This window comes from Acinonyx jubatus, chromosome D1 (genome assembly GCF_027475565.1).
Source record: "Acinonyx jubatus isolate Ajub_Pintada_27869175 chromosome D1, VMU_Ajub_asm_v1.0, whole genome shotgun sequence".
NCBI classification, from domain to species: Eukaryota; Metazoa; Chordata; class Mammalia; order Carnivora; family Felidae; genus Acinonyx; species Acinonyx jubatus.
In genome coordinates, this window is record NC_069390.1 from 105846812 (window position 1) to 105872094 (window position 25283).

The following is a 25283-nucleotide window of genomic DNA, read 5'->3' on the forward strand; positions in this document are numbered from 1 at the left end:
GGGCTGGATGTGGAGCACAGTCTCCAGGTGTAGGAATGCTACAGGTTTCTTTTTTTTTTTTTAATTTTTTTTTCAACGTTTTTATTTATTTTTGGGACAGAGAGAGACAGAGCATGAACAGGGGAGGGGCAGAGAGAGGGAGACGCAGAATTGGAAACAGGCTCCAGGCTCCGAGCCATCAGCCCAGAGCCTGACGCGGGACTCGAACTCACGGACCGCGAGATCGTGACCTGGCTGAAGCCGGACGCTTAACCGACTGCGCCACCCAGGCGCCCCAGGAATGCTACAGGTTTCAAAAGCGGCCACGCAATCTGCCAGTACAGGCTAAGCGATTATCTTCAGGAAAGCTAATTTAAGAACATGAGAAATTCACTGTCCGGAACTGGCTAAGCATTGTACTCAGGGATCTTGCCCTGAGAGTGCTCTTATATTACTGGACACAATGAAAACATTAGTATTTTATAGGAAATATGTTTATTATTGATCGTTGCAATTCAAAAATACTCTTTTCTCGGGACTGGTCCATCTTACTCTGTCTCTTTAGAGATATTAAATACATCAAAAATGTGAGCAATTTTGCTTAATAATACACAGAAATTTCTGTATGGTAAGCAAGATAGGAATTTCTAACAATGAAACAAGGTCTCCAGAAGTTGTCGGTAAAACAAAGGAAGCATTTCAAGTGACAAGATGTAGGAATCCACGGATAAGATCTAACAGAGCACATGCTGGAAAATGGGATCAAGAAACTTTGTAATCCACCCTCGCTCTGAGTTTGCTCTGGGATGGCACAAACATGTCCCGTGAAAGGGGCTTAGAAACAGAACTGCTGTGGTCCGAGGACAGATCCTTTGGGCATGGGACTCATGTTACCTAAGTGCCCCAAAGCCAACTGTTTTTTGCAACTTCTTGTCCACATAATCATGACCAGAGGTCTCAAGGAGAAGAGCACGGAGCATCTAGCTTTGACTTTTGAGCAGATGTAACACCAGCTCTTCATCCTCTGCTAAAGACAGGCCTGTGTCCAAAGGCTCTAAGGTCTCCCACTTGGCCTTCTTTCTGTTACGACTCGTGGGTCCCACGTCTTCCACTTCGCTGTTGTTCCTTTTCCTCATTCCCTGCTTCTTCTTGGTATCACTGGTGGGAACAAATCCAACGATTTACTTGATAAACAACTAAATCCATTATGAAATCAAACACTTAAAATAGGACAAAAATCACCAATAACAGAGAGTTGGTAAAGTGGTATTATTACTCAAGAGAGAAAGAAACTGTAACAACATCAGGATATCTGTATGTCATAAGTACCTTCCTATTAACAGATGGGGGCAGAAGGCCTACCATGCACCAGGCACTGCACAGGCACTGTCTCATCCAATCCTCACAATTCTAGGGAGCTACAGTTATATCATCCACAACCTGGGTACACTGATGGCCTGCACTCTGGCTCCTATCTGTGCTTGTCCTGCCACAGCAAACTGCCTGTATTAAAGTTAGATTACTGTTTTGGTAGCAATCTGGAAGCTAACAGATACCAGGATACCAGACACTAACATCTGCTGTATGAAGTTGTGATATACAGGTTAAGAGTAAAAGAGAACCTCAAATGTCAAATTATTTAAGACATCAAATAAACTTTCTCCATTTAATGGGGTGCCTGGGTGGCTCAGTCGGTTGAGCGTCCGACTTCGGCTCAGGTCACGATCTCACAGTCCATGAGTTCGAGCCCCGTGTCAGGCTCTGGGCTGATGGCTCAGAGCCTGGAGCCTGCTTCCGATTCTGTGTCTCCCTCTCTCTCTCTGCCCCTCTCATGCTCTGTCTCTCTCTGTCTCAAAAATAAGTAAGTAAATAAATAAATAAATAAATGAATAAATAAATAAATAAATAAAAATTAAAGTCTATATCTAAGACCCAGACATAGTCTTAAAAAAACAAACATTATTACAGTATTCCACTCCTACCACTTTTATTCAACATAGTACTGGAAATCCTAGCTGCTACAATCAGACAAGAAAAAGAAATAAAAGGTATTCAGATTGGTTAAGGAAGAAGTAAAACTGTCACTATTTCCAAATGACATGACATTAAATATAGAAAATCCTAAAGACTCAACCAAAAAAAAAAAAAAAAACTATTAGAAATAAATTCAGTAAAGTGGCAGAACACAAAATCAGTATACAGAAATGTGTTGCATTTCTATACACTAATAATGGAGAAGCAGAAAAAGAAATTAAGAAAACAATCCCACTTACAAGTGCACCAAAAGAGGCGCTTGGGTGGCTCAGTCAGTTGAGCATCTGACTCTTGACCTCGGCTCAGGTCATGATCTCACAGTTTGTGAATTCAAGTCCCCCATTAGGCTCTGCACTAGTGGCACAGAACCTGCTTGGGATTCTGTGTCTCCTTCTCTCTGCCCCTCCCCCACTTTTGCTCTCTCTCTTTCTCTCTCAAAATAAATAAACTTAAAAACATTTTTTTAAACTTGCACCAAAAAATAAAATAAAACAAAACAAAACAAAATAAAATTCCTAGGAATAAATTGTTATAACCAAGGAGGAGACAGATCTATACTCTAAAAACTATAAGACATTGATGAAAGAAATTTGAAGATGGCACAAATAAATGGAAAGATATACTATGCTTACGGACTGGAAGAGTTACTGTTAAAAACTCCTACTATCCAAAGCAATCTACAGACTCAATGCAATCCCTATTAAAATTCCAATGGCGTTCTTCACAGAACTAGAAAAAGTAATCCTAAAATTTGTATAGAACCACAAAAGACCCCAAATGGCCAAAGCAGTCTTGAGAAAGAAGAAAAAAGCTGGAGATATCATAACCCCAAATTTCAAAATAAACTACAAAACTATAGGACTCAAAACAGTATGGTACTGTAGAGAATCCCCAAATAAACCCAAGCTTATATAGTTAATTAATCCATGACAAAGGAAGTATGGATATACAATGGGTAAAAGACAATCTCTTCAATAAGTGGTGCTGGGAAAACTGGACAGCTACAGGTAAAAGAATGAAACTGGACCACTTTCTTATACCATACACAAAAATAATCTCAAAATGGATTAAAGACCTAAATATGCGACCTGAACAATAAAACTTTTTAAAGAAAATACAGGCAGTGATCTTTTGGACATCATCCTTGGGAACGTTTTTCCAAGTATGTCTCTCTTCACACAAGGGAAAAGCAAAAAATAAACCACTGGGGCTACATCAACCCAAAAAGCTTTTGCAGTTGAACAAAACCACCAACAAAACAAGGCAACCTGCTGAAAAGAAGATATTTGTAAAAGACATATCTGACAAGGGGTTAAAATCCAAAATATACAAAGAAATTATACAATTAAACACCAAAGAAGCCAAACAATCCAATTTAAAAATGGGCACAGGAACCAAATACACATTTTTCCGAAGAAGACATACAGATGGCCAACAGGCACATGAAAAGATGCTCAACATTGCTAATTATCAAGGAAATGCAATTCAAAACTACAATGAGGTATTAGAATGGCTAGTATAAAAAAAATAAGTAATAACAAATGTTGGCAAGATATGGAGATAAAGGGACCCTGGTGCACTGTTGGTGGGAATGTCAATTGGTACGGCCACCATAAAAAACAGTATAGAGGTTCCTCAAAAAATTAAAATAGAAATATCATAGGATTCCACTACTGAGTATTTACCCAAAGAAAATGAAAGCGCTAATTCAAAAAGATACATGTACCTCTATGTTCACTGCAGCATTTACAATAACCAAAATATGGAAGCAACTTAAGTGTCCATCGACAGATGAATGGACAAAGATGTGGCATACACACACACACACACACACACACACACACACATATATACAGATAGGAATATTATTCAGCCATAAAAAAGAACAAAGCTTTTGCCATTTGCAACAACATGGATGGATCTAAAGGATACTATGCTAAATGAAGTCAGAATGAGAAAGACAAAAACCATATGATTTTGCTTATATGTGGAATCTGAAAAACAAAACAAACAAAAAGCAGAAACAGACCCATAAACATAAAGAACTGGTTGTTGCCAGAGGGAGGGCAGGGGGACAGGTGAAATGAGGGAGTAGGAGGTAGAGACTGACACTAATGGAATGAATAAATCACAGCCGCAACATAGGAAATATAATAAATGTTATTGTAATAGTGTTATATGGTGACAGATGGTGTCTACACTTGTGGTGAGCATTGCATAAGGTACAGAGTTGTGGAATCACTAGGTTGTACCCCTGAAACTAATGTAAAATTGTGTGTCAACTATACTTCAATTTAAAAAAACCAAACCACCATTGTTACTGCAGGGTTCTGCATACACTTGAGGCACAGACCATAAACATAAAGCTAGTTTCTGAAGGTACAGGAAATCACTTTATACATTAAAAATAAAAGAAAAAGCAAAACAGCAAAACAAAGATGACCCAATTACTGGATGCAGGATTAAAGCAAAACTAAAAGCCCATCTAATAGCCTTCATAGTAGCAACCCTTCGTCAAAGGCTTGCTAACGGTCTGGCACTGTGCTACATGCTTTATACAGACTACATCATTTATCTTCAGGAAAATCCTTGGTTGGAGAGCATTAGCTTCATTCTACAATTAAATGACTGTACACAGATTATAAACATAGGATTCGAACCCAAGGACTCTAAATTTAGCTCCAAAGCCAGGTTACTGAAAGCAATAAGCTGACTAGCTTCAGTTAGTATTTGAAAGACAAGAAAGAAGGGGCGCCTGGGTGGCGCAGTCAGTTAAGCGTCCGACTTCAGCCAGGTCACGATCTCGCGGTCCGGGAGTTCGAGCCCCGCGTCAGGCTCTGGGCTGATGGCTCGGAGCCTGGAGCCTGTTTCCGATTCTGTGTCTCCCTCTCTCTCTGCCCCTCCCCCGTTCATGCTCTGTCTCTCTCTGTCCCAAAAATAAACGTTGAAAAAAAAAATTAAAAAAAAAAAAAAAGACAAGAAAGAAAAGAATTAGCTGTGGAAAGAACACTGATTTGGCACTAACACAGTCAAACCTTAGCCAATCAACTAACATTTCTAAGCATTAGTCTCAACCTGTGAAGGTGAAGATTATATAATTTACTTAGCACAATTGCTATAAGAATTACTTAAAATTATATAAAGTCAAGAACATAGTAATACTCAATACATGTTAATTTCCTTTCTGCTTATAAACTACTTCCTTTCAAATAAATTCTTACACTGATGTTATATAATAGAAAAGCAGGAAAAAAATCCAAGGAAATATCATATTCCAAGCATATGATGTATTCCAAAAAAGAACAAAGTGCTCAAATTTCAATGGAGAATATTACTTCTTAAGAAGCATGCCTGGCTATGAGTGAATTTGCCTAATCAGCATATCTACTTATGCCCAGCTTGAAGCAAAGCCGTAAATAATTTCCCATTTCACCTCCCAGAAACGCTCAATGCTCTGACTCAGCAGCCATTCTCTCCCACCATCGGAGGAAAGACAAATGAGACAGCACTATGAGATTACTTCAAGCCTCAAACAACTACATTTTCAAAGGGTACTTGAAGAGATAAACGTGAAAAGAATTCCCCATAATGGGAAATTCAGTTAGCAAAGATAGTTAATTCTTAGTGGAAAGGGCCTTAAAAAAGAAAATATATTGAGTCTTAATCTGATTGTGTATTGCCCATCCTGTTTAAGCTCCACTGGGCTAGAGTACCAGGATTTATTTGGTACAAGGTAATACTGATTTCTGCCCTGCCTGTATTTCAAGAGCACCTCAGAGCAGCTCATCAGAAACAGCCTAATTAGTAGGCTTTACTAATGCATCCTTTGTTAATGTGCTCTTGAACATTATATTCCCTGCAGGAAATAGCTGGTTCAGATAATAAAAGGAAGATGGGAAATTTATGTAACACAAATATTTTCATAATTAGCAGCTTTGCTGCTTTGTGGACCAGTTCAAATTCTAGAAAGGTATTTTATCCTACTTGCCATAGCAAATAAGTAGCAATTTGTATAACAAATTAATTATTAAACAACAATATGGATATTCAATAGGTAAGTCACCTAAAAGGGGGAAAATGTACTGAGTCTAGAAAATAATACGGTAAGCAAGGAAGCAAAATATGGCCACAATGTGGTCTCTTCAGAAAAGGCCCCTTCCAAATGGTGCAGTACTAGAGGGTGAGGTCAGCAACATGGCTGAAGAAGACATCCCCGGTTCGTGTCCCCTCCCAACAACATGTGGCATCCTTCCACGGACAGAAGTGTTTTTGTGGGAGCTGTGGGATCCAGCACTAGACACCAAGAGACCTGAGAGGAGTCTCACCCAACCCTGCTTTGGGTAATAGGTATACAGACTACATCCCAAGTTGTGAACTGGCTCCAGCCCCTCTCGGCAGTGGGAGAACACCATCTTAAACAAACACCCATGGACAGGAACACTTGTGGAAATCCAGGTTTCCAGGGGGGAAATTCCAGCACGCTGGGGAGGGGAGGAGGAATAGTATGATTTCACTCCTATCACCCCTCCCCCTAGATGGCACAACCGAGGGCTGAGAGATCTTGTCCACAATTTTTCCCATGGTGCAAAGAGAGCAGGTGAGCAAGTGCCCAGCTTTCCCCACTGTGCGGAATGCTGCCCAAAAAGGCCCATGTCTCCCTCACTCTATCCAGAATACTAAATCATGAGCTGCATGGCTAGGGGCAGGAGGCAGGAAAAAGCTGGGAGAGTGGCAGACAGGACTCTCAGAATAAGGAATGTGAATCTTCCTGTGTCATGGATTCCATCAAGAACCCTGCCCATGAACCAGTGGAGATGCCCTGCACACAGATCCCTCCAAGTGGCCCATGGGCACTCCCTAGCACTTGTGTGCCTTACCTATATACCCCCCTACACCTGCGTCCGGCTCCCTGTGCATGCTCCTGATGACGGTGGTGGGAGTAAGCTCTGGTAGGTATCTGCTGAGCATCACCCAAATCTGCAGGTCAGGGAAAGACCACCTCAGCATTAGTGCCATTCTTGGAAAAGCAAAAGGGAGGCTGGAAGCATTTGGCCTGATGTGTTGCAGGATCAAGAGAAGACATACAAGTTAAAAAATTCTGCACATGAGGGAGCCAAGAAGTGTGGAGCAGGTGAGAAAACCCCAAAATCCCTGTCGACCCAGGGATGACAGAAGACATTTCTCTCTTGAAGGCAGTTAGTAAAGACTAAGGGAGGTGACTGCTACCACAAATGTGAAGACAGCAAGGAAATGACTGATCTAGGAAACATGACACCACCGAAAGGTCACAGAATTTTCCAGTAGCTGATCCCAAAGACATGAAGATCTACAATTTACTGGATAAAGAAATAAAATAGCTATTTTAAGGAAGTTCAACAAGGTACCAAAAAAAAAAAAAAAAAAAAGAAAGAAAGAAAAAAAGAAAACTCAACTAAACCAGGAAAACAATGTATGAACAAAATGGGAAGTTTAACAAAAAGATATAAGTCATTTACCAAAAAGCCCCAGAAACTCTGCAGCTGAAGAATACAATGAATAAAATAAAACTTTAGAAGGGAGGATCAAAGTTAGAAGGAATCAAGCAGAAGAAAGAATCTGCAAGTCAGAAAACAGAAACTTTGAAATTAGTCAGAGAAGAACAAAGGAAAAGAATGAAAGAGAGTGAAAAAAGCCTACATTACCTATGACATACATTCAAAAAACAAAAAAACCCCACGACACTCTGTAAATCACTGGAATCCTGGAAGGAGACAAGAGGAAGAAAGGAGCAGATAGCCTATTTAAAGAAATCATAGCTGAGCACTTCCCACATCTGGGGGAGAGACGTGGATATCCAAGTTGATGAAGGTTATAGGTCCCCAAACAAATTCAATTCAAAGAAATCTCCTTCAAGACACATAATAAAACTGTCAAAAATCAAAGACAAAGACAGAATTTTAAACACAGCAAGAGAAAAGAAACTTGCAACTGACAAGGGAATTCCAATAAGGCTATCAGCAGATTACTCAGCAGAAACTTTACAGGTTTAGAGAGAATAGGAGGATATGAAAAGAAAAAACCTCCAACCAAGAATACTGTATCCAACAAAGCTGTCTTTCAGAAATGAAGGAGAGATAACGACTATCCTGGACAAACAAAAGCTGAAAGAATCCAAGTTGAAATGAAAGAATCCACAGTACAAGAAAACATAGGAAACTATCCAATAAACTGGAAAATTCAAGTATATAGTTAAATTCAAAATATGCTAGGGCTGTAATATGGTGGTGTGTTCACCACATAACTTCAGGTTACGGAAGGTTAAAGGTTAACGGGCAAGAGTATTAAAAATAACAATAAGCTACAGGGGGTGCCTGGGTGGTTGTTGGCTAAGCGTCCAACTTCAGCTCAGGTCATCATCTCACGGTTCGTGAGTTTGAGCCCTGCATCGGGCTCTCTGCTGACAGCTCAGAGCCTGGAGCCTGCTTGGGATTCTGTGTCTCCCTCTCTCTCTGCCCCTCTCCCACTCACACTGTGTCTGTCTCTCTCTCAAAAATAAACATAAAAAAATAACAATAGCTATAATATTGGTTAATGAACACACAATATAAAAATAGGTAAATTGTGACACCAAAACCCTAAGAACAGAGTAAAAGGATAGAATTTTTGTATGCAATTGAAATAAGCCATTATTAGCATAAAACAGACTATTATATCTATAAGATGTTTTATGTAAGTTTCATGGTAACCACAAAGTAAAAACTTAAAGTAGATCCACAAAAGATAAAGAGACAGGAATCAGAGCACATCTCTATAGGAAATCAATTCAAAAAGGAAGACAGCAAGAGAGGAAGAAAAAAAATCAAGGGAATGACAAAACAGAAAAGAGATAACATTAGTAAGTCCTTACCTTTCAATAATTATCCTAAATTAAAATGAATTAAATTCTCCAATCAAAAGGCATAGAGTGGCTGGATGCATAAGACCCAACTATATACTGTCTACAAGAAACTCATTTCACTTTTAAGGACATAAAGTCTCAACATGAAAGGCTGGAAAAAGATATTCCATGCAAGTAGAAACCAAAAGAGAGCAGGGATAGCTATACTTCTATGAGACAAAATATGCCATAAGCCAAAAACAATTAGCAAAAGATGAAAAAGATCATAACATGATGATAAAGAAGTCAATTCATTAAGAGAATATAACAATCATAAATATATATACACCCAACATCGGAGAAATACAATATATTTAGCAAATACTAACAAATCTGAAGGCAGAAATAAACAGTAATACAACAAGAAAAGAGAACTCCAGTAATCCACTTTCAACAATGGCTAGATTATCCAGACATTTCAATAAGGAAATGTGGAAAATGAACTATACTTCAGACAAATGGACCTGACATATATAGAGAGAACATTCCATATAGAAGCAACAGAATACATGTTCTTCTCAAGCATATATGTAACAATCTGCAGGACAGATCATGTGACAGGTCACAAAACAACTCTCAGCAAATTTTAAGAAGACCAAAATCTTATCAAGTATCTTTAACACCACAATGGTATGAAACTACAAATCAGTTATAAGAGGAAAACTGAAAAATTCACAAACATGTAAAATTAAACAACATGACCCGCAACAACCACTGGGTGAAGGAAGAAATTTTAAAAAACATTTTTTTAAATCTCTAAAAATGGAAACACAAGATACCAAAACTTGTGAGATGTAGCAAAAGCATCTTCCCAAAGTGGGAAGTTTACAGTGTTAAAAGCTGACCTTAAGAAACGAGAAAGATCTCAAACAACCTAACTTTTCACCTCCAGCGAACTAAAAAATGAACGAATGAAGTCCAAAGTTAGCAGAAGTAATGAAATACACAGATCAGGAAAAAAATAAATAAGAGACCAGAAAAACAAAATAAAAAAAAGATTAAAAAAAAAGAGTAATTTTTTTAAAAGATAAGCAAAACTGACCAACATATGGCTAGTCTAACTCAAGAAAAAAGAAAGATTAAAAATCAGAAACTAGAAAGGAGACTTAACAACCAATACCACAAAAATATAAAAGGTCATGAGACCCCTGCAGATTAATTATACACCAACCATTTGGATAACCTAGAAGAAATGAATGAACTCCTAGAAACATCAACCTAACAACACTGAGTCATGAAAAAATAGCAAGTTTGAATAGACCAGTAGGGAATAAGGAGATTGAGTCGGTAATCAAAATTCTGCCAACAAAGTAAAGTCCAGAACCAGAAGGTTTCCCTAGTGAATTTTACCAAACATTTAAAAAGGAATTAACGCCAATCCTTCTCAAACTCTTCTAAAACACTAAAGAGAATATTCCAAACATGTTTCACAAGGACTGCACTAACGTAATGCGAACGCCAGATAAAAATAGTAACAAGAAAAGAAAACTGCAGGTCAATATTCCTGATGAATGCAGATGCAAAAATTATTAGCAAGATATTAGCAAACTTAATTCAACAGCATAGTAAAATCCCACACGATGATTCAGTTGGGATTCATCCCTGGGATGCAAGTATGGTTCAACATACCCAAATCAATAAATGTGATATACCAAATTAATAAAATGAAAAATAAAAATCATATAATCATCTCAATAGATGCAGGAAAAGTATTTGACAAAATTCAGCAACCTTTTCTTGACAAAAACTCAACAGATTGGGTAGAGAACGAATATGCCTCAACATAATAAAAACCATATATGACAAGTCACAGGTAACATTATACTCAGTAAAGGTTGGAAACTTTTTCTCTAAGATCAGGAACAATTCAAGGATGCCCATTCTCATGGTTTCTATTCAACATAGTACTAGAAGTCCTAATGAAAGCATCACACAAGGGGAAAAAAAGGCATTCAAATCAGAAAGGAATTAAGATGGTAATTGTTTGTAGATATGATCTTATATATAGAAAATCTTAAAGACTTCATGAAAGACTGTTAGAACTAATAAATAAATTAGGTAAAGTCGCAAGATACAAAAATCAACATACAAAATACAGTAACATTCCTTTACATTAAAAGCAAGTTATCTGAGAAAGAAATTTTAAAAAATTACCCCCTACAAACATAACAACATCAAAATCATACTTGGGAATAACTTTAAACAAGGAAGTGAATTATCAATACACTCTAAACTGTAAGATTTTGATGAAAGAAATGTGAAAAAGACAAATAAATGGAAAGATATCCCATATTCATGGATCAGAAAAATTAATACATTAAAATGCCCATACTACCCCAAACTATCTATAGGTTCAATGAAATCTCTATAAAAATTCCAATGGCATTTTTCACAGAAATAGAAAAAATAATCCTAAATTCATAAACTCACTAAAGATTCCAACAAGCCAAGGCAATTCTAAGAAAGAACAAATCCAGAGGTATCACAACCCTGATTTCAAACTATACTACAAAGCTAAAGTAATCAAACCAGTAGTATGGTACTGACACAGAAACAGTCACACAGACCAACACAACAGAGAACAAATAAACCCTTGCACATATGGTCAATTCATACTTGACAAGGGAGCAGAAAATACTCAATGGAGAAAGGATGGTCTCTTTCATAAAAGGTGGCATGAAAACTGGATAACCACAAAATGAATTAAAGACTTAAAAAGAAGACTCCAAACCATAAAACTCCAGGAAGAAAACACAGGGCTAAATCGCTGTGACACTGGTCTAGGCAACAGTTTTCTGGATATGATGCCAGAAACACAATAAACAAAAGCAAAAGTCAGTAAGACTACATCACAGTAGAAAGCTTCTGCGCAGCAAAACAAAAATGAAAAGGCAACCTACAAAATGGAGAAAATATTACAGGCCATATTTATGATAAAAGTTTAATATCCAAAATATATAAGGAAGTCCTATAACTCAATAGCAAAAAAAAAAAAATCCCTTCAAATAGTCTGATTAAAAAACAGGCAGAGGAACACATACACATGATCAACGAGTACAAGAACAGGTACTCAATTATCACTAATTAAGAGGGAAATGTAAATCAAAGCCACAATGAGATATGACCTCACACCTGGTAAAATGGCTATCATCAAAAAGACAAGAGATAGCAAGGTGTTGGTGAGAGCGTGGAAAGGGAATCTTTGTGCACTGTTGGTGGGAATGCAATCAATACAGCCTCTATGGAAACCAGCATGGAGGTTCCTAAAAACAGAACTACCAAATGATCCACAAATCCCTGTTCTGGGTGTATTACCCAAAGGAAATGAAAACAGGATCTTCAAGAGTTCTCTACATCTTCGTGTTCATTTCAACATTATTCACAACTGGCAGGAAATGGACACAACCTAAGTGTCATGGATAGATGATATAGCATATTATATATACACAATGGGATATTATTCAACCATGAGAAAAAAGGATATCCTGCCATCTGCAATAAAATGGATGGACCTTGAGGGCATCACGTTAAGTGAAATAAAAGACAGAGAAAGATGAAATCTGTATGATACCACTTCTACGTGGAATCTAAAAAAAGGTGAACACAGAAACCAGACACTAGAATGGTAGTTACCAGAGGCCGAGGGGTAGGGGAAATGGGGAGATGCTGGTCAAAGGTACAAAGTTCCAGTTTTAAGGTAAGTTCTGGGGATCTAATGTACAACATGGTGATTATAGTTAGCAATATTTTATCAGATACTTGAAAGTTGCTAAGATAGTAAATGGTTAATGTTATCATCTCTCTCTCTCTCTCTCTCTCTCTCTCTCTCTCTCACACACACACACACACACACACACACACACACACACCTATGTAATGCTATAGAGGGTTTGCTAATACTAGGGTGAAAATCATTTCACAACATATATAAGTATATCAAATAACATGCTGTATACCTTACACTTACATAATGTTCTATGTCAACTATATCTCAATAAAGCTGGGGGAAATTGCGTGGCACTAGAAACCTCTATTTTATTTACATCCTGATAAATCAAGTGGAAGGGTTCTGACCCTGTAGAGTTAATGTTCCCTGGGGAGTTATTGAATCTAATTAAGACCTCGGATGTCCTTAGGATTGGTCGACAGCCTAATACTGCATGTAACAGTGAGTTAGTTCTAGTTTCTTGGTTCTTTAACTATTATCTGCAATTGCTGGATGGGGCTCTTGTGCCTCCCAACCAAGAGTTCTGTTAGCTGACCTGTGGTAGCACATCATTGATACAGTTTACCAATCACATGGTGGGACATTATGAAAACAGGTCTGCTGGAAGGAAGAACCACAATACAGGTGAGAGACAGCAGTAACACCTGTGAATCTTCTTCTCCGAGTAAGTTTACTCCACTGGACTGAAGGAGGTAAGGAAGCTCACAGTATGAACTGACAACTAGGAGGTGGCCTACAAAACAGGGCCAAGAGTCTGGGCCTGAGCTCTGCATTTTATTTTTATTTCAGTATTTCTATGGGACATAAAGTGTCAAACTATCTCCACATACTTCAAGTCTATGAACTCAGTGTCAAAAAGGGCCATCTCACTGGTCAACATTGTAACAGTACAATATATTGGCTGATATAACACAGCTTAAAAAGCAAAAGTATGGCTCAGGGCACTAAAAGCCCCACTATAGTTCTCAACACAAAACCACCAAAGCAAAATAATTCAGAACTATTTATCTTTCAATAATCCAATTAATAGAGAGGCTTAATTAGTAATGTCTGATGTGTCATTTAAAGAACTAATCATACAACAAAACACAAAGAAAAATATCATGTTGTAATATGTAATCTGAACCAACAATAACAGGGAAATGTTACTTCAATGGCTTTGAAATTTAAGTGAAAATGATTACATGGAAGCACATCACAATACCCAATGTAAACATGTAAACCAATTTATTCACTGATAATAAGAAAAAAGGATTTAACACTGAAATGTGAACTCAACTTTAACATGTTAATAAATACATTATTGAGTTTTAAATGGAATATAACTTTCTTATTTTCTAAGTTTTCTAAACCCAAAACTCAATTCTCCCAGAAACTGAACAGATTTTACAGTAGGTTTGATTTCCTGGTTTCCACATTTTAACTTTTTCAGGTACTTGTAGCTGCCTAGTCACCCAGAATGAGTATAGCCTGTATTAAGTACATTCATGAGAAACAAAAGAGGGAGGAACACCTGGAGTTAACCTGATGAGGTCAACCTTCCTCCTGGCCCCTCTTCCTGGACTCTTCAAATGTAGCCCTTGTTTAGATCAGACAGCCCTCTTGTACGTCCCGCCTGTGCCCTTCTTGTCAATGGGGTACCTCCCTCCTGTTCATCCCTCCCTTGCTTCAAGAACCATCTTCAACTTCTAGGGGCTCCCGGATGGCTCAGTTGATTGAGTGCCGACTTTGATTCAGGTCATGATCTCACAGTTTGGGGGTTCGAACCGCACGTTGGGCTCTGTACTGACAGCTCAGAGCCTGGAGCCTGCTTCGGAGTCTGTGTCTCCCTCTCTCTCTGTCCCGCCCCTGCTTGTGCTCTCTCTCTCTCAAAAATAAAACAAACATAAAAAACAAAACAAAACAAAAAAACCATCTTCAATTTCTCATCTTCCATGAAAGGTACCCAAACTCCCTTATTAAAAATGATCTCTTTCCTCTGAATGCCTACAACTCTAATTGTTGATTAGTAATTTTGCACTTAGCATTACTACTTTCTAACACTAAAATGATTTTTTTTTCACCTGTATGCATCATAACTCCTAATTAGAATGTAAAAACTCCTGGGTAGGAATACAGATTACTACTAAGCTTTCTGGAGGGCAATCTGGTGGCACCTTTCAAAAGTCTTTCAAGTATGCCTACCCAGCAATTTCTCTTCTGAGAATTTATCCCAAAGAAATAATTAAGGATGTGTATAAAGATTTAGTTACAGAACACTGAAGGCAAAACTATATGTAATCTCAGAAAGTTGAAAACCCAAACATCCAATCATAAGGGACTCATTTGTGAAATAAGTTATAAAATTAAAAATGAAAACACTATGCAGCAATTAAAAACAATGTTGCAGGAATTTCTTTATTGACACTGAAAACAGTTACAAAACCAATACAGAACAAGAGTCCATCTTTAACAAAGGCTTGTATGCATGTTTGCAGAGAAAAAGAGCCGGAAGATTTTTTTAGATTATTTTTTTTTTCTGGTATATGTATCTTCTCATTTTTCTGTAACAAGCTTGTATTACTCTATGCAATAAAAAAGAAAGTTATATTTGAAGGGAAAAGTAGTTCTGGGCAAAGAATAATTACAATTATTCTCTGTAATTCCACAAAGCTCAGAAGCATGAGGGTAAGTGTGCCATATACGCTTCAACGTGGGCCCCTGGATCCACCGAGGTATGGGGAAAGGGGAGATTTCTCTTGTCAGGACAGATGGGGGACGAGTCACTTTCAGCATTTCAAAATACCCACAACTACATGCCCGAGACCAAGTTCTAGCTCCAATTTTAATAACTGAGCTTTGCAAACACTTGACTGAACTGGAAATTGTCTTTGTCAAAAAAACAAATGTGAAACATTAACTTTTTATTAACATTCTTAAAAGACAAAAATCTTTCACAACATAGGAGCCATTAACATTGAAAGCAAAAGTTCTCTGTGATGATGAAAATGTTGCAAGCCACTGTTCTAGACTCAACAGAACTACTGACTCAACAGATTCAACAGACTATTGACAATAGTCAAAGTATGGAAAGCGCCCAAATGTCCATCAACTGATGAATGGATAAAGATGTGGTATATACACACACGCACGCACACACACAATATGGAATATTCATGAAAATGAAATCTTGCCATTTGCAACAACGTGGATGGAACTAGAGTGTATTATGCTAAGCGAAATAAGTCAGAGAAAGACAAATATATGATTTCACTCATGTGGAGTTTGAAAAACAACAGATGAAAATAGGAGAAGGGAAGGAAAAATGAGATAAAAACAGAGAGGGAGGCAAACCCATAGAAGGTACAACACAAAGAATGAATCCTAATGTAAACTATAAACTTTGGATGACAATGATGTGTCAGCACAAGTTCGTGGATGGTCACAAACACTAATAAAAGGTAATAGAAAAGGCTGCGGGGGGAGAGGGGACATACGGAAACTACTTTTCATTAAATTTTTACTGTAAAAAGTAAAATTGCTACAAAAATAAAGCCTACTCATAAAAAGATTTGCATAGTGCAAAAGAGTTGCTACACCATCAACGTAACTTCAAGTATTAGTTTTCTCCTCTCATCCCCAAAGAACAGCACGCTGCTGTAATGCATAACCTGAATGACTGGCCAGTGTTCAGTCGGAATACTCGGACCATCTCACATCCACTCTCCTGTTCTCATAGACGTCATGCTGCCATATACCTTTCCAGGGAGCTGCGACGCGCTGGGCTACAATAGCAGCTGTTTCCTATCTTCATCACTCGCCTGAAACCAACTAGCATCTCGGTCACGACACACACGTGGTTGGAAGACACGAGATGAGAAGGAGCCCAGGAATCTCCTCTGGCAGGAGTACGTGTGAGGGTGGAGCCACGACTGGGCTGTTAGAGAAAATATTTAAATTCTGTTAACTGTCCCAGCAATTAAGGGTTAGAATGTCGGAATGATTACTCCTTCTTTACTTAAAGGTTTCCAATAATTTTTCAGGTTTCCCCTCACAGAGGTTTTTCCGAACCATCTCATACAAAGTCAGCGCTTCCAGATCCTCTGTCCTTATCCTCACTCATGGCTTTCAGGGTCCTAAGCAACCACTCTTTTCGTCTTTTTGTTTACTTCTTTAAGTCTGTCACCCCGCCCCCAACCTCCCCCAGAGGCGAAGCTCTGTGAAGACTGGGATCAAGTCTGTCCTCTTTAGAGCTCTACACCAGGCACAGAGTCAGGGCACTTCCCACACTCCCATACGGCAATACGGACTCTCTATCCATATGATCAACAGAATACATGACACTGACATTTTCGTCACCGTATCATTTATTATGTCAGTCAAGTCTATGGGATATTTTTGCAGACGTTTTTTTTTTTTTTTACATTAAATATAATTTATTGTCAAATTGGTTTCTATACAACACCCAGTGCTCATCCCTACAGGTGCCTTCCTCAATGCCCATCATCCACTTTCTCCTCTCCCTCACCCCCCATCAACCCTCAGTTTGTTTTCAGTTTGTAAGTCTCTTATGGTTTGCCGCCCCCCTCTCTGTAACTTTTTTTTCCCCCTTCTCCTCCCTCATGGTCTTCTGTTAAGTTTCTCAGGACCCACATATGAGTGAAAACATGTGGTATCTGTCTTTTTCTGCCTGACTTATTTCACTTAGCATAATACCCTCCATTTCCATCCACGTTGCTCTTGCAGACTGTTTTAAACAAAGGCCTGCCACATCGTAATGAATGATTTTTATGAGGAAGAAAATGGAAAGCAAGTATCCCAGAGGACATTAAATTTTATTCTTGTGAAAACATACGCATTTAAAAATTCCTATCACAGTTCTGCTTTTAATAATTAAAAGGATTATCATATATTAATGGCCCTATGATGTATCATACTCTTTCTTTTTACCTTCAATAGATTTCCACAATAACCATGCAAGGTAAGAATTATATTCATTTGACCAGTGAAGAAAACTGAGGGTCACAGAGATTAAGTACCTTGTCCATTGTTCAAAATTTTAAAAAGGACGTAAGATTCAAACTCAGATCGGATTCCAAAAACCAGTTTTCCCACAGGGCCAATTAGCCTGCTGTTCTCATATAAACTTAATTTGACAAAACTACTTCTTCCATGTTGCAAAGTTCATGATAATATGGCACAAAGATCAAGGTTCCCAAATTAAAGGCAGTGGTGTATGTGAATAAGGCATTCAGTCTCTTGATCCACAGAAGTTCAGGTAATTCCTATTTTACACCTGCTAGAGCAACTATTTTTGAGATACAGATGCCTCTGAGACCATCCTTCCAGGAGCAGACCCAGTTTAAATTCTTACGGATTAAAACAGAAAGGCAAAAGGAGAGAGACTAATTCACTGATATACTACTTTTTCATGTAAAGGAAAGTACTAGTCTTACACCACTTGATTTTTTTTGTTTGTTTGTTTAATTCTCTCTCTGCCCCTTATGTCGCTTTAGCCAGACTTACACAAGTGGAAAGGGACAGAACAAATAATACATTACCAAAAAAAGAAAAATAAATTTAAAAAAAGACAGAACATAATCAGTAGTATTTGCCGCGAACAAGAAGACCGCTCGTTGTTAAACAGCATACTTTAAATAAATGATGTGTGAATTACCTCCAATAAAAAGAGATCAGAACGTCCTCTGTAACCTGGAAACCATACTCCCTGGGCTGCACAGAATGCTGCAGTCAGAACCACTACTCCAAGCCTCAAGAATGTTCCAAGCGCGCTGTCTGTTATGGCTGTGGCCAAGGCACCAGAGAAGAAAAAGATCTACTGGGAAATCCTGTCAACTTCTTCCCTGGAGTATGCAGGCTTTGCAGAAACACAGTGTAGTAGAGTGAGCACTAAACTTCCAAAGACACTGGGGCAAGCAGTTCCAATTATTAAGTGATAAAATGGCAGCCAGAATCACTGGGGCTTCTGTAAGCCTGACACTAGAAAAGAGCCTGCAGCCGGAAAGCACCATGATGGCTTGCTCATGTCAGAGCGCTTAACTTCTGTAGCAGCTGCATTTATTCATGTACAATTAGGGGTCTGTTACATCATAAAACAGAGGATCACCATCACCGCACAAGCCTACTCAGACATCTAACAAAAACCAGGACGAGGTGTAGACTGAAGAAAGCACATTCCCTTTGCTATAGAGTCTGTGCATCTTTTCAAATTCTTGCTTTACTCTTTTTCTGGAATGCAAAGGAAAGAAATCAGGTGAAACTGCTAACTAATATAACTATGAGGAAGCTGAGGACTGAGATGGGGAGCAGTGAATGTTCACTTCCACAGAAACCCTGGAGTTTCTTTCTACAACATGCTGCTGAATTATGGTGGAAAGCCAAGAGTCAGCACCTGAGTGTCCACTTTGTGTCCCTTTTGTATAAAGCTCTCCTTCTGCATTCATATCAATTAATGTAACCTGGACTCTGCCCTAAAGTACGTTAAGCTAATAATAAATAAGCTTGGGACCATCAAAAAAATCTCAGAAATCTTTGTACCTCTCCCTAAGTATAGGCACTCTAGCATTCAAACATATTGTCCCGGAGACTTTCCCCCTTATCCTAAATTTTAATTCACAGGGCCATGGCAACAGTCCTAATGAAGATTAATTACTGCAGTACATTCCAAAAAATCTGTCCAGCTTCCTTGTGATAGTGAAGTCTTCCGCATATAGAAATGGAACTAAAATGCATCATGTCCTTAATGTTTCTTTCCTAGCTGCTCAGCACTAAAAACAGATTTGTAGGAAAAGAAAACTGTCCAAGAAAAGACTGATTGGCTCGGCATTCAGCATTCACTGAACAAACACAAGTAAAAGAGCAAAGGATGTCCTCTTAGATCAAAATTCTAATAACAAGAAAAGGCTGGGGGTGGTGAAAAGGAAAGAGAAGGCAGAGACTGCAATCACACTAACAATCCATTTGCATGTTTCCTTCTGAAAAACGCACACATGTCATTTGGGATTGGCAAAAAGTTCTGGCCCCTCATCTCTATTTTTCTGGTTCATAAATGCCCTGAGAATTCAACAAAAATAAATGGCCCCCTTTTCCAAATAAGTGCACAAGAGTGTCTACGTGGCATGCATCCACACCATAATTTTGCATATAATTTCAAGACGTTCAAGAATCCTCTAAAGCTCATCTATAGAGTCCAGATTAAGAATCTCTGTTCTGCAGTAATTTAGAAGACATAACGTACATAATTATTTCTCTTCTCTCAGATTAAAAAAAAAAATTAAACACCCATATCAGTTGGGTTTGTATTATGTATTCCTCTCACTGCCAATGTGTATGTAGAACATTTTGTGCTTCCCAGAAGCACAGTCAGCTTTTCTCCTCAAACTACTTTTCACTCCTTCGTTTTCAATATTGAAGATCAACCCTTACCCAAACATGTCCCCAGTGTTCCAGGTATTTGGAAAAGATTTACAGTTTAGTCTTACTCTTCACTAGTCTTTCAAATGATTTCAAGAGAGAGAAAATCCAATCTTCAACAAAGCCGTCCATTGAAGAACTACTTACAGGAGCGAAGGGTTCGATATGGTGGCAAAGGAAGATTCCACACTCACCTCTTCCCATTGTCACAACGAATTTTCAAGTACATGAAATAATACCCTCTAAAAAAGACCTGATAACCAGATGAACAGAGAGCCTCCACAACAAAGGATAAAAGAGTAGCAATGAAACAAGTAGAGAAAGAGACACAGTCTTGCCACAACAATATAAAACAAAACAGTAACTAAGCCCAGGTGTGGTGATACATGATCAGGAAGAATCTCAAAGATACAAAATTTTTCCCAAAGAAGTGAGGGGTCGGGTTGCCACATCAGGCACCTAACCCCTAGATCCTGCAAAGGAGAGGTGAGCCCCCAAAATGCCATTAAAAACCAATGGGCATTACATGTAGGAAATCTGCAGGGAACAGAGAACCTGCTCATAAAGGGCTTGATGACGGACTCCCTCACTCCGGGACCCGGTTCAAAGTCACCCGTTTGAAAAGTGCCTGGGCCATATGTGACGACCACCAACTTAGTCATCTTGAAGAGTCTGCCACAGAGGCAGGAACTTGGTTTGGACCCTCCAAGGATACAGACATGGGTAGGAGTCACTTTTGAAGTCTTATTCTAACTTGTTGGTGGGCACCATCTAGAAACTCTTCCTCCAGCCTGTTGGCACTGGAGGGTGCCCACTGCTGAGTGCCCTCCCCACCTCCATACCACAGCCAGGCCAGGTCTTACCTGCCCACCCCAGCGCCACAGCAGCACAATGCAGCTGGGCGGGGCAACATCCCCACATACTCCTGTGCCACAGTTGTGGCCGCCCACTGCAGGCAGGCATATGCAACTCATACGGGGAAACATCCCCCACCCCAGGTTCCTGGTGCAAGTGGCCAGGAGGGATATTGTTTCTGAGCCCCATGGGACATCTTCTATACAAGGGCACTCCTTCCAGACTGGGAGAGGTAGGTAATTTACCTACCTTCTAATACAAAGAAACACACACAGAGTCAGGAAAATGAGGAGACAGAGGAATAGAGGAATATGCTCCAAATTAAAGAACAAGAAAAAGCCTCAGTAAAAGACCTTCATACAACAGAGATAACTGATCCACCTGATAAGAAGTTCAAAGTAATGTTCACAAAGATGCTCACTGAACTCAGGAGAAGAATGGATGAATGCAGTGAGAACATCAAAGGAGACAGAAAATATAACAAAGTATCAGGCAGAAGTTACAGAGCTGAAGAATAATACCTAAACTGAAATGCACGCTAGAGGGGTTCAACAGCAGACTGGATAAAGCAGAAGGACAGATCAGCAAGCTGAAATAGCAAACAATGGAATTCACCTAAATAGTGTAGCAAAAAGAAATTTTTATAAGAGAAGATATCTTAAAGGACCTTTGTGACAATATCAAGTGGAATAACATTTGCATTACAGGGGATCCAGGAGGAGAAAAGAGAGAAAGGGCCAGAAAACTATCTGAAAAAATAATGGCTGAAAACCTCCCTAATCTGAGGAAGGGAACAAAAATTCAGATCAAGGAAGCTGAGAGAGTTCCGTAAGAGATGAATCCAAAGAGATCCACATCAAGACACATTATAGTTGAAATGGTAAAAGTAAGAGACTCTCTTCAACGAAGTGGCCAAGTGGCTCAGGGTTAGTGGCCTTGTTGACACAGAGATGCAGACCTTGATAGGCAAGACCAGTGGCCTTGAGAATGAGCCCAGTGACACCATTGAGAATGTCAAGGCCCAAATCAAAGACAAGGAGGGTATCCTGCCTGACCAACAGCATCTGACTTTTGATTAGCAAATAGCTGGAGAATAACCACATTTGCTCAGACTACAATATCCAGAAAGAATCTACTCTGAGCTTGGTGCTTCATCTGAGGGGTGGCATCATTAATCCTTCCCTTTTCCAGCTAACCCAGAAAAGCAACTGCAACAAGATGATTTGTTTTCAATGCTATGCTTACCTGCAGCCCTGTGCTGTGAATTGTCGCAAGAAGTGTGGACACACCAACAAACTGCACCCCCAAAAGAAGGTAAAACAAGGCCTCTCCACTGGCTCTTCCTTTGCCCACAGGGTAGTCTCCTGCCTGAGGCCCAAGGCCCTGGCGCCTCAATAAAGTTGCCCTTTCACCCTTTCGTTGACTGGGGGTAGGGGTGCGAGAGTGCTAAAGATAGAGAAAATCTCAAAAGCATCACCTGTTAAGTACAAGTTAACACCTGTTAGGGTTAGGGTTAGTTAACACCTGTTAAGTACAAGGTAAACCCCATAAGGCTTTCAGCAGAAATTCTGCTGGGGTAAGGAAGTGACATGACATATTCAAAGTGCTTTTGAAAGGAAAAAATTTCCAACTAAGAAATTCTCTACTCAACACAGCATTCAGAATTAAAGGGGAGATTAAGAGTTTTCTAGATAAACAAAAACTAAAAGTTCACCACCACTAAAATGGACCTACAAGATACATTAAAGGAATTTCTAGGCTGAAAAGAAAGGACACTAATAATAAGAAAATATATGAAAGTAAAAATTTCACAGGAAAAGGCGAATATATAGAATAGACAGTGGATAGGAGTGCCTGGTGGCTCAGTCGGTTGAGCATCCGACTTCAGCTCAGGTCATGATTTGACACTCTGTGAGTTCGAGCCCCGCGTCGGGCTCTGTGCTGACAGCTCAGAGCCTGGAGCCTGCTTCAGATTCAGTGTCTCCCCCTCTCTCTGCCCCTCCCCTGCTCATGCTCTGTCTCTCTCTGTCTCAAAAATAAATAGAAACATTAAAAAAAATTAAAAAAGAAAAAAAAGAAAGACAAGCCCGTGGATCAATCATTTATAAAGCAAGTAGGAAGGTTAAAAGATAATAGTGGTAAAAGTAACAAAAACTACAATAATTAGTTAAGGACGCATAAAATAAAAAGATGTATAATGTGATATCAAAATATAAAACGCAGGGGTGCCTGGGTGGTTCAGTTGGTTGAGCGACCAACTCTAGATTTTGGCTCAGGTCATGGTCTCACGGTTCCTGAGTTCAAGCCCCACACTGGGCTCTGTGCTGGCAGTGTGGAGCCTGCTTGGGATTCTCTCTCAGCCCCTCCCCAGCTTGCTCTCTCTCTCTAAGTAAATAAATAAAATTAAAAAAATTATATATATTATATAATACACACACACACAATGCACACGGGGGGATTAAAAAAATAAACTTTTTGGGGTACCTGAGTGACTCAGTTGGTTAAGTGTCTGACTCTAGGTCATGATCTTGCAGATCAAGCCCCACGTCAGGCTCTACACTGGGAATGGAGCCTGCTTAAGATTCTCTTTCACTCTTCCTCTACCCCTCCCCTGCTTGTGCTCACTCTTTCTCTCTCTCCAAATAAAAACTTTTTTTGAATGTGTTCAAATTTAGGCCATCAACTCAAAAATCAACCATTCTATACAAAGGGTATTATATGTGAACTTCATGGAAGCAAAAATTTATGTAAATACACACAAAAAATGAGAAAAAAATCTAAAAACTACAGAAAGCCTTCAAACCACAAGAAAAGAGAGAAAAATAAAGGAATAGAGGAACTAGAGAACAGTCAGAAAACAAAGAGAAAGGAATCCAAACCTAACACTAAAAAAATTCATCAACAACAAGGGAAGAGAGTAAGAAAAGAATGAACAAAGAAGAACTACAAAAATAACCTGAAAACAATAAACAAAATGGCAGTAAGTATATATCTATCAATAATTAATTACTTTAAATGTAAAAAGACTAGATATTCCAATCAAAAGACAGAGTGGCTGAATGGATTAAAAACAAAATCAAAAACAAGACTCATCTACATGCTACCTAAAAATTAACTAAGGAAGTAAAGACCACACAGACTGAAAGTGAAGGGATGGAGAAAGATATTCTAGGCAAATGGAAACGAAAGCTGGTGTAGTTAAACTCCTATCAGAAAAACAGACTTAGGGGCACCTGGGTGGCTCAGCTGGTTAAGCGTCCAACTTCGGCTCAGGTCATGATCTCACAGTTTGTGAGTTCAAACCCCACGTTGGGCTCTGTGCTGACAGCTCAGAGCCTGGAGCCTGTTCCAGATTCTGTGTTTCCCTCTCTCTTTGCCTCTCCCCTGCTCATGCTCTGTCTCTCTCTCAAAAATAAATAAACATTAAAAAATTTAAAAAAAAAAAAGAAAAAAGAGAAACAAATTTAAAACAAATACTGTAATAAAAGACAAAGACCCACATAATGATAAAGGGGTCAATCTATCAAGAATATATAACATTTATAAATATATATGCATCCAACATATAAGCACCAATATATATAAAACAAGTATTAACAGACCTAATGGAAGAAAATGATAGCAATACAATAATAGGAACAGAGGACTATGACACCTCACTTCTATCAATGGTTAGATCATCCAGACAGGAAATCAATACAGAAACACTAAGCTTAAATGATACATTAAACTAGATGAGCTTAGTAAATATACATAGAACATTCCATCCAAAAGCAACAGAATACACAATCTTCTCAAGTACATATGGAAGAGTCTTTAGGAGCGCTCAGATGTTAGACCACAAACAAGTCTCAATACATTCAAAAATTTAAATCATCAAGCATCTTTTCCAATCACAATGGTATAAAGAAGAAAATGAGCAAAACCACAAAAACATAGAGAGGTTAAACAACATGCTAGTAAACAACCAAGGAGTCACTGAAAAAAAAAAAATCAGGAGAAATAAAAAATTACCCAAAGACAAATGTAAACAGAAATATGATATACCAAAATCTATGGGATACAGCAAAAGTAGTATTGACAGGGAAGTTCACAGCTATACAGGCCTAACTCAAGAAATGGAAAAAATCTCAAATAAACAATCTAACATCACACCTAAAGCAACTATAAAAAGAACAACAAATAAAGTTTATAGTTAATAGAAAGAAGGAAATAATAAAGATAAGAGCAGAAATAAATGAAATAGAGACTAAAACAACAGAAAAGATCAATGAAACTAAGAGCTGGTTCTTTGAAAAGATCAACAAATTGATAAACCTTTAGCCAGCCTCATCAAGAAAAAAAGAGAGGGGCTCAAAA

The 25283-nt window shown here is 38.6% G+C and overlaps 2 protein-coding genes across 4 annotated transcripts in view; one reads left to right on the forward strand and one right to left on the reverse strand.

The window, feature by feature from the left end:
- Positions 1-455: 455 nt before the first annotated feature.
- Positions 456-25283, reverse strand: part of DDX10 (DEAD-box helicase 10) — a 276223-nt gene continuing 251395 nt past the window's right edge. Inside the window, exons 18-19 of one of the 3 annotated variants that reach the window (XR_008290714.1) lie at positions 16394-16572; positions 7405-15220 (exon numbers count right to left, since the gene is read on the reverse strand). Coding sequence is in view for 2 of the 3 variants with exons in the window: in XM_027036452.2 (XP_026892253.1) it covers positions 960-1137 (178 nt within the window). In the remaining variant the exon portion in view is untranslated. Of the gene's footprint in view, positions 1138-7404; positions 15221-15737; positions 16573-25283 lie in introns of those variants that run through there. The other 2 variants (XM_027036452.2, XM_053204134.1) reach the window with 2 other exon arrangements.
- On the forward strand, positions 20973-22394 carry LOC128311958 (ubiquitin-60S ribosomal protein L40-like). The gene is given in 2 exon segments (XM_053204137.1): positions 20973-21997; positions 21999-22394. Coding segments are annotated over 2 exon segments (447 nt in total). The 5' UTR covers positions 20973-21874; the 3' UTR covers positions 22323-22394.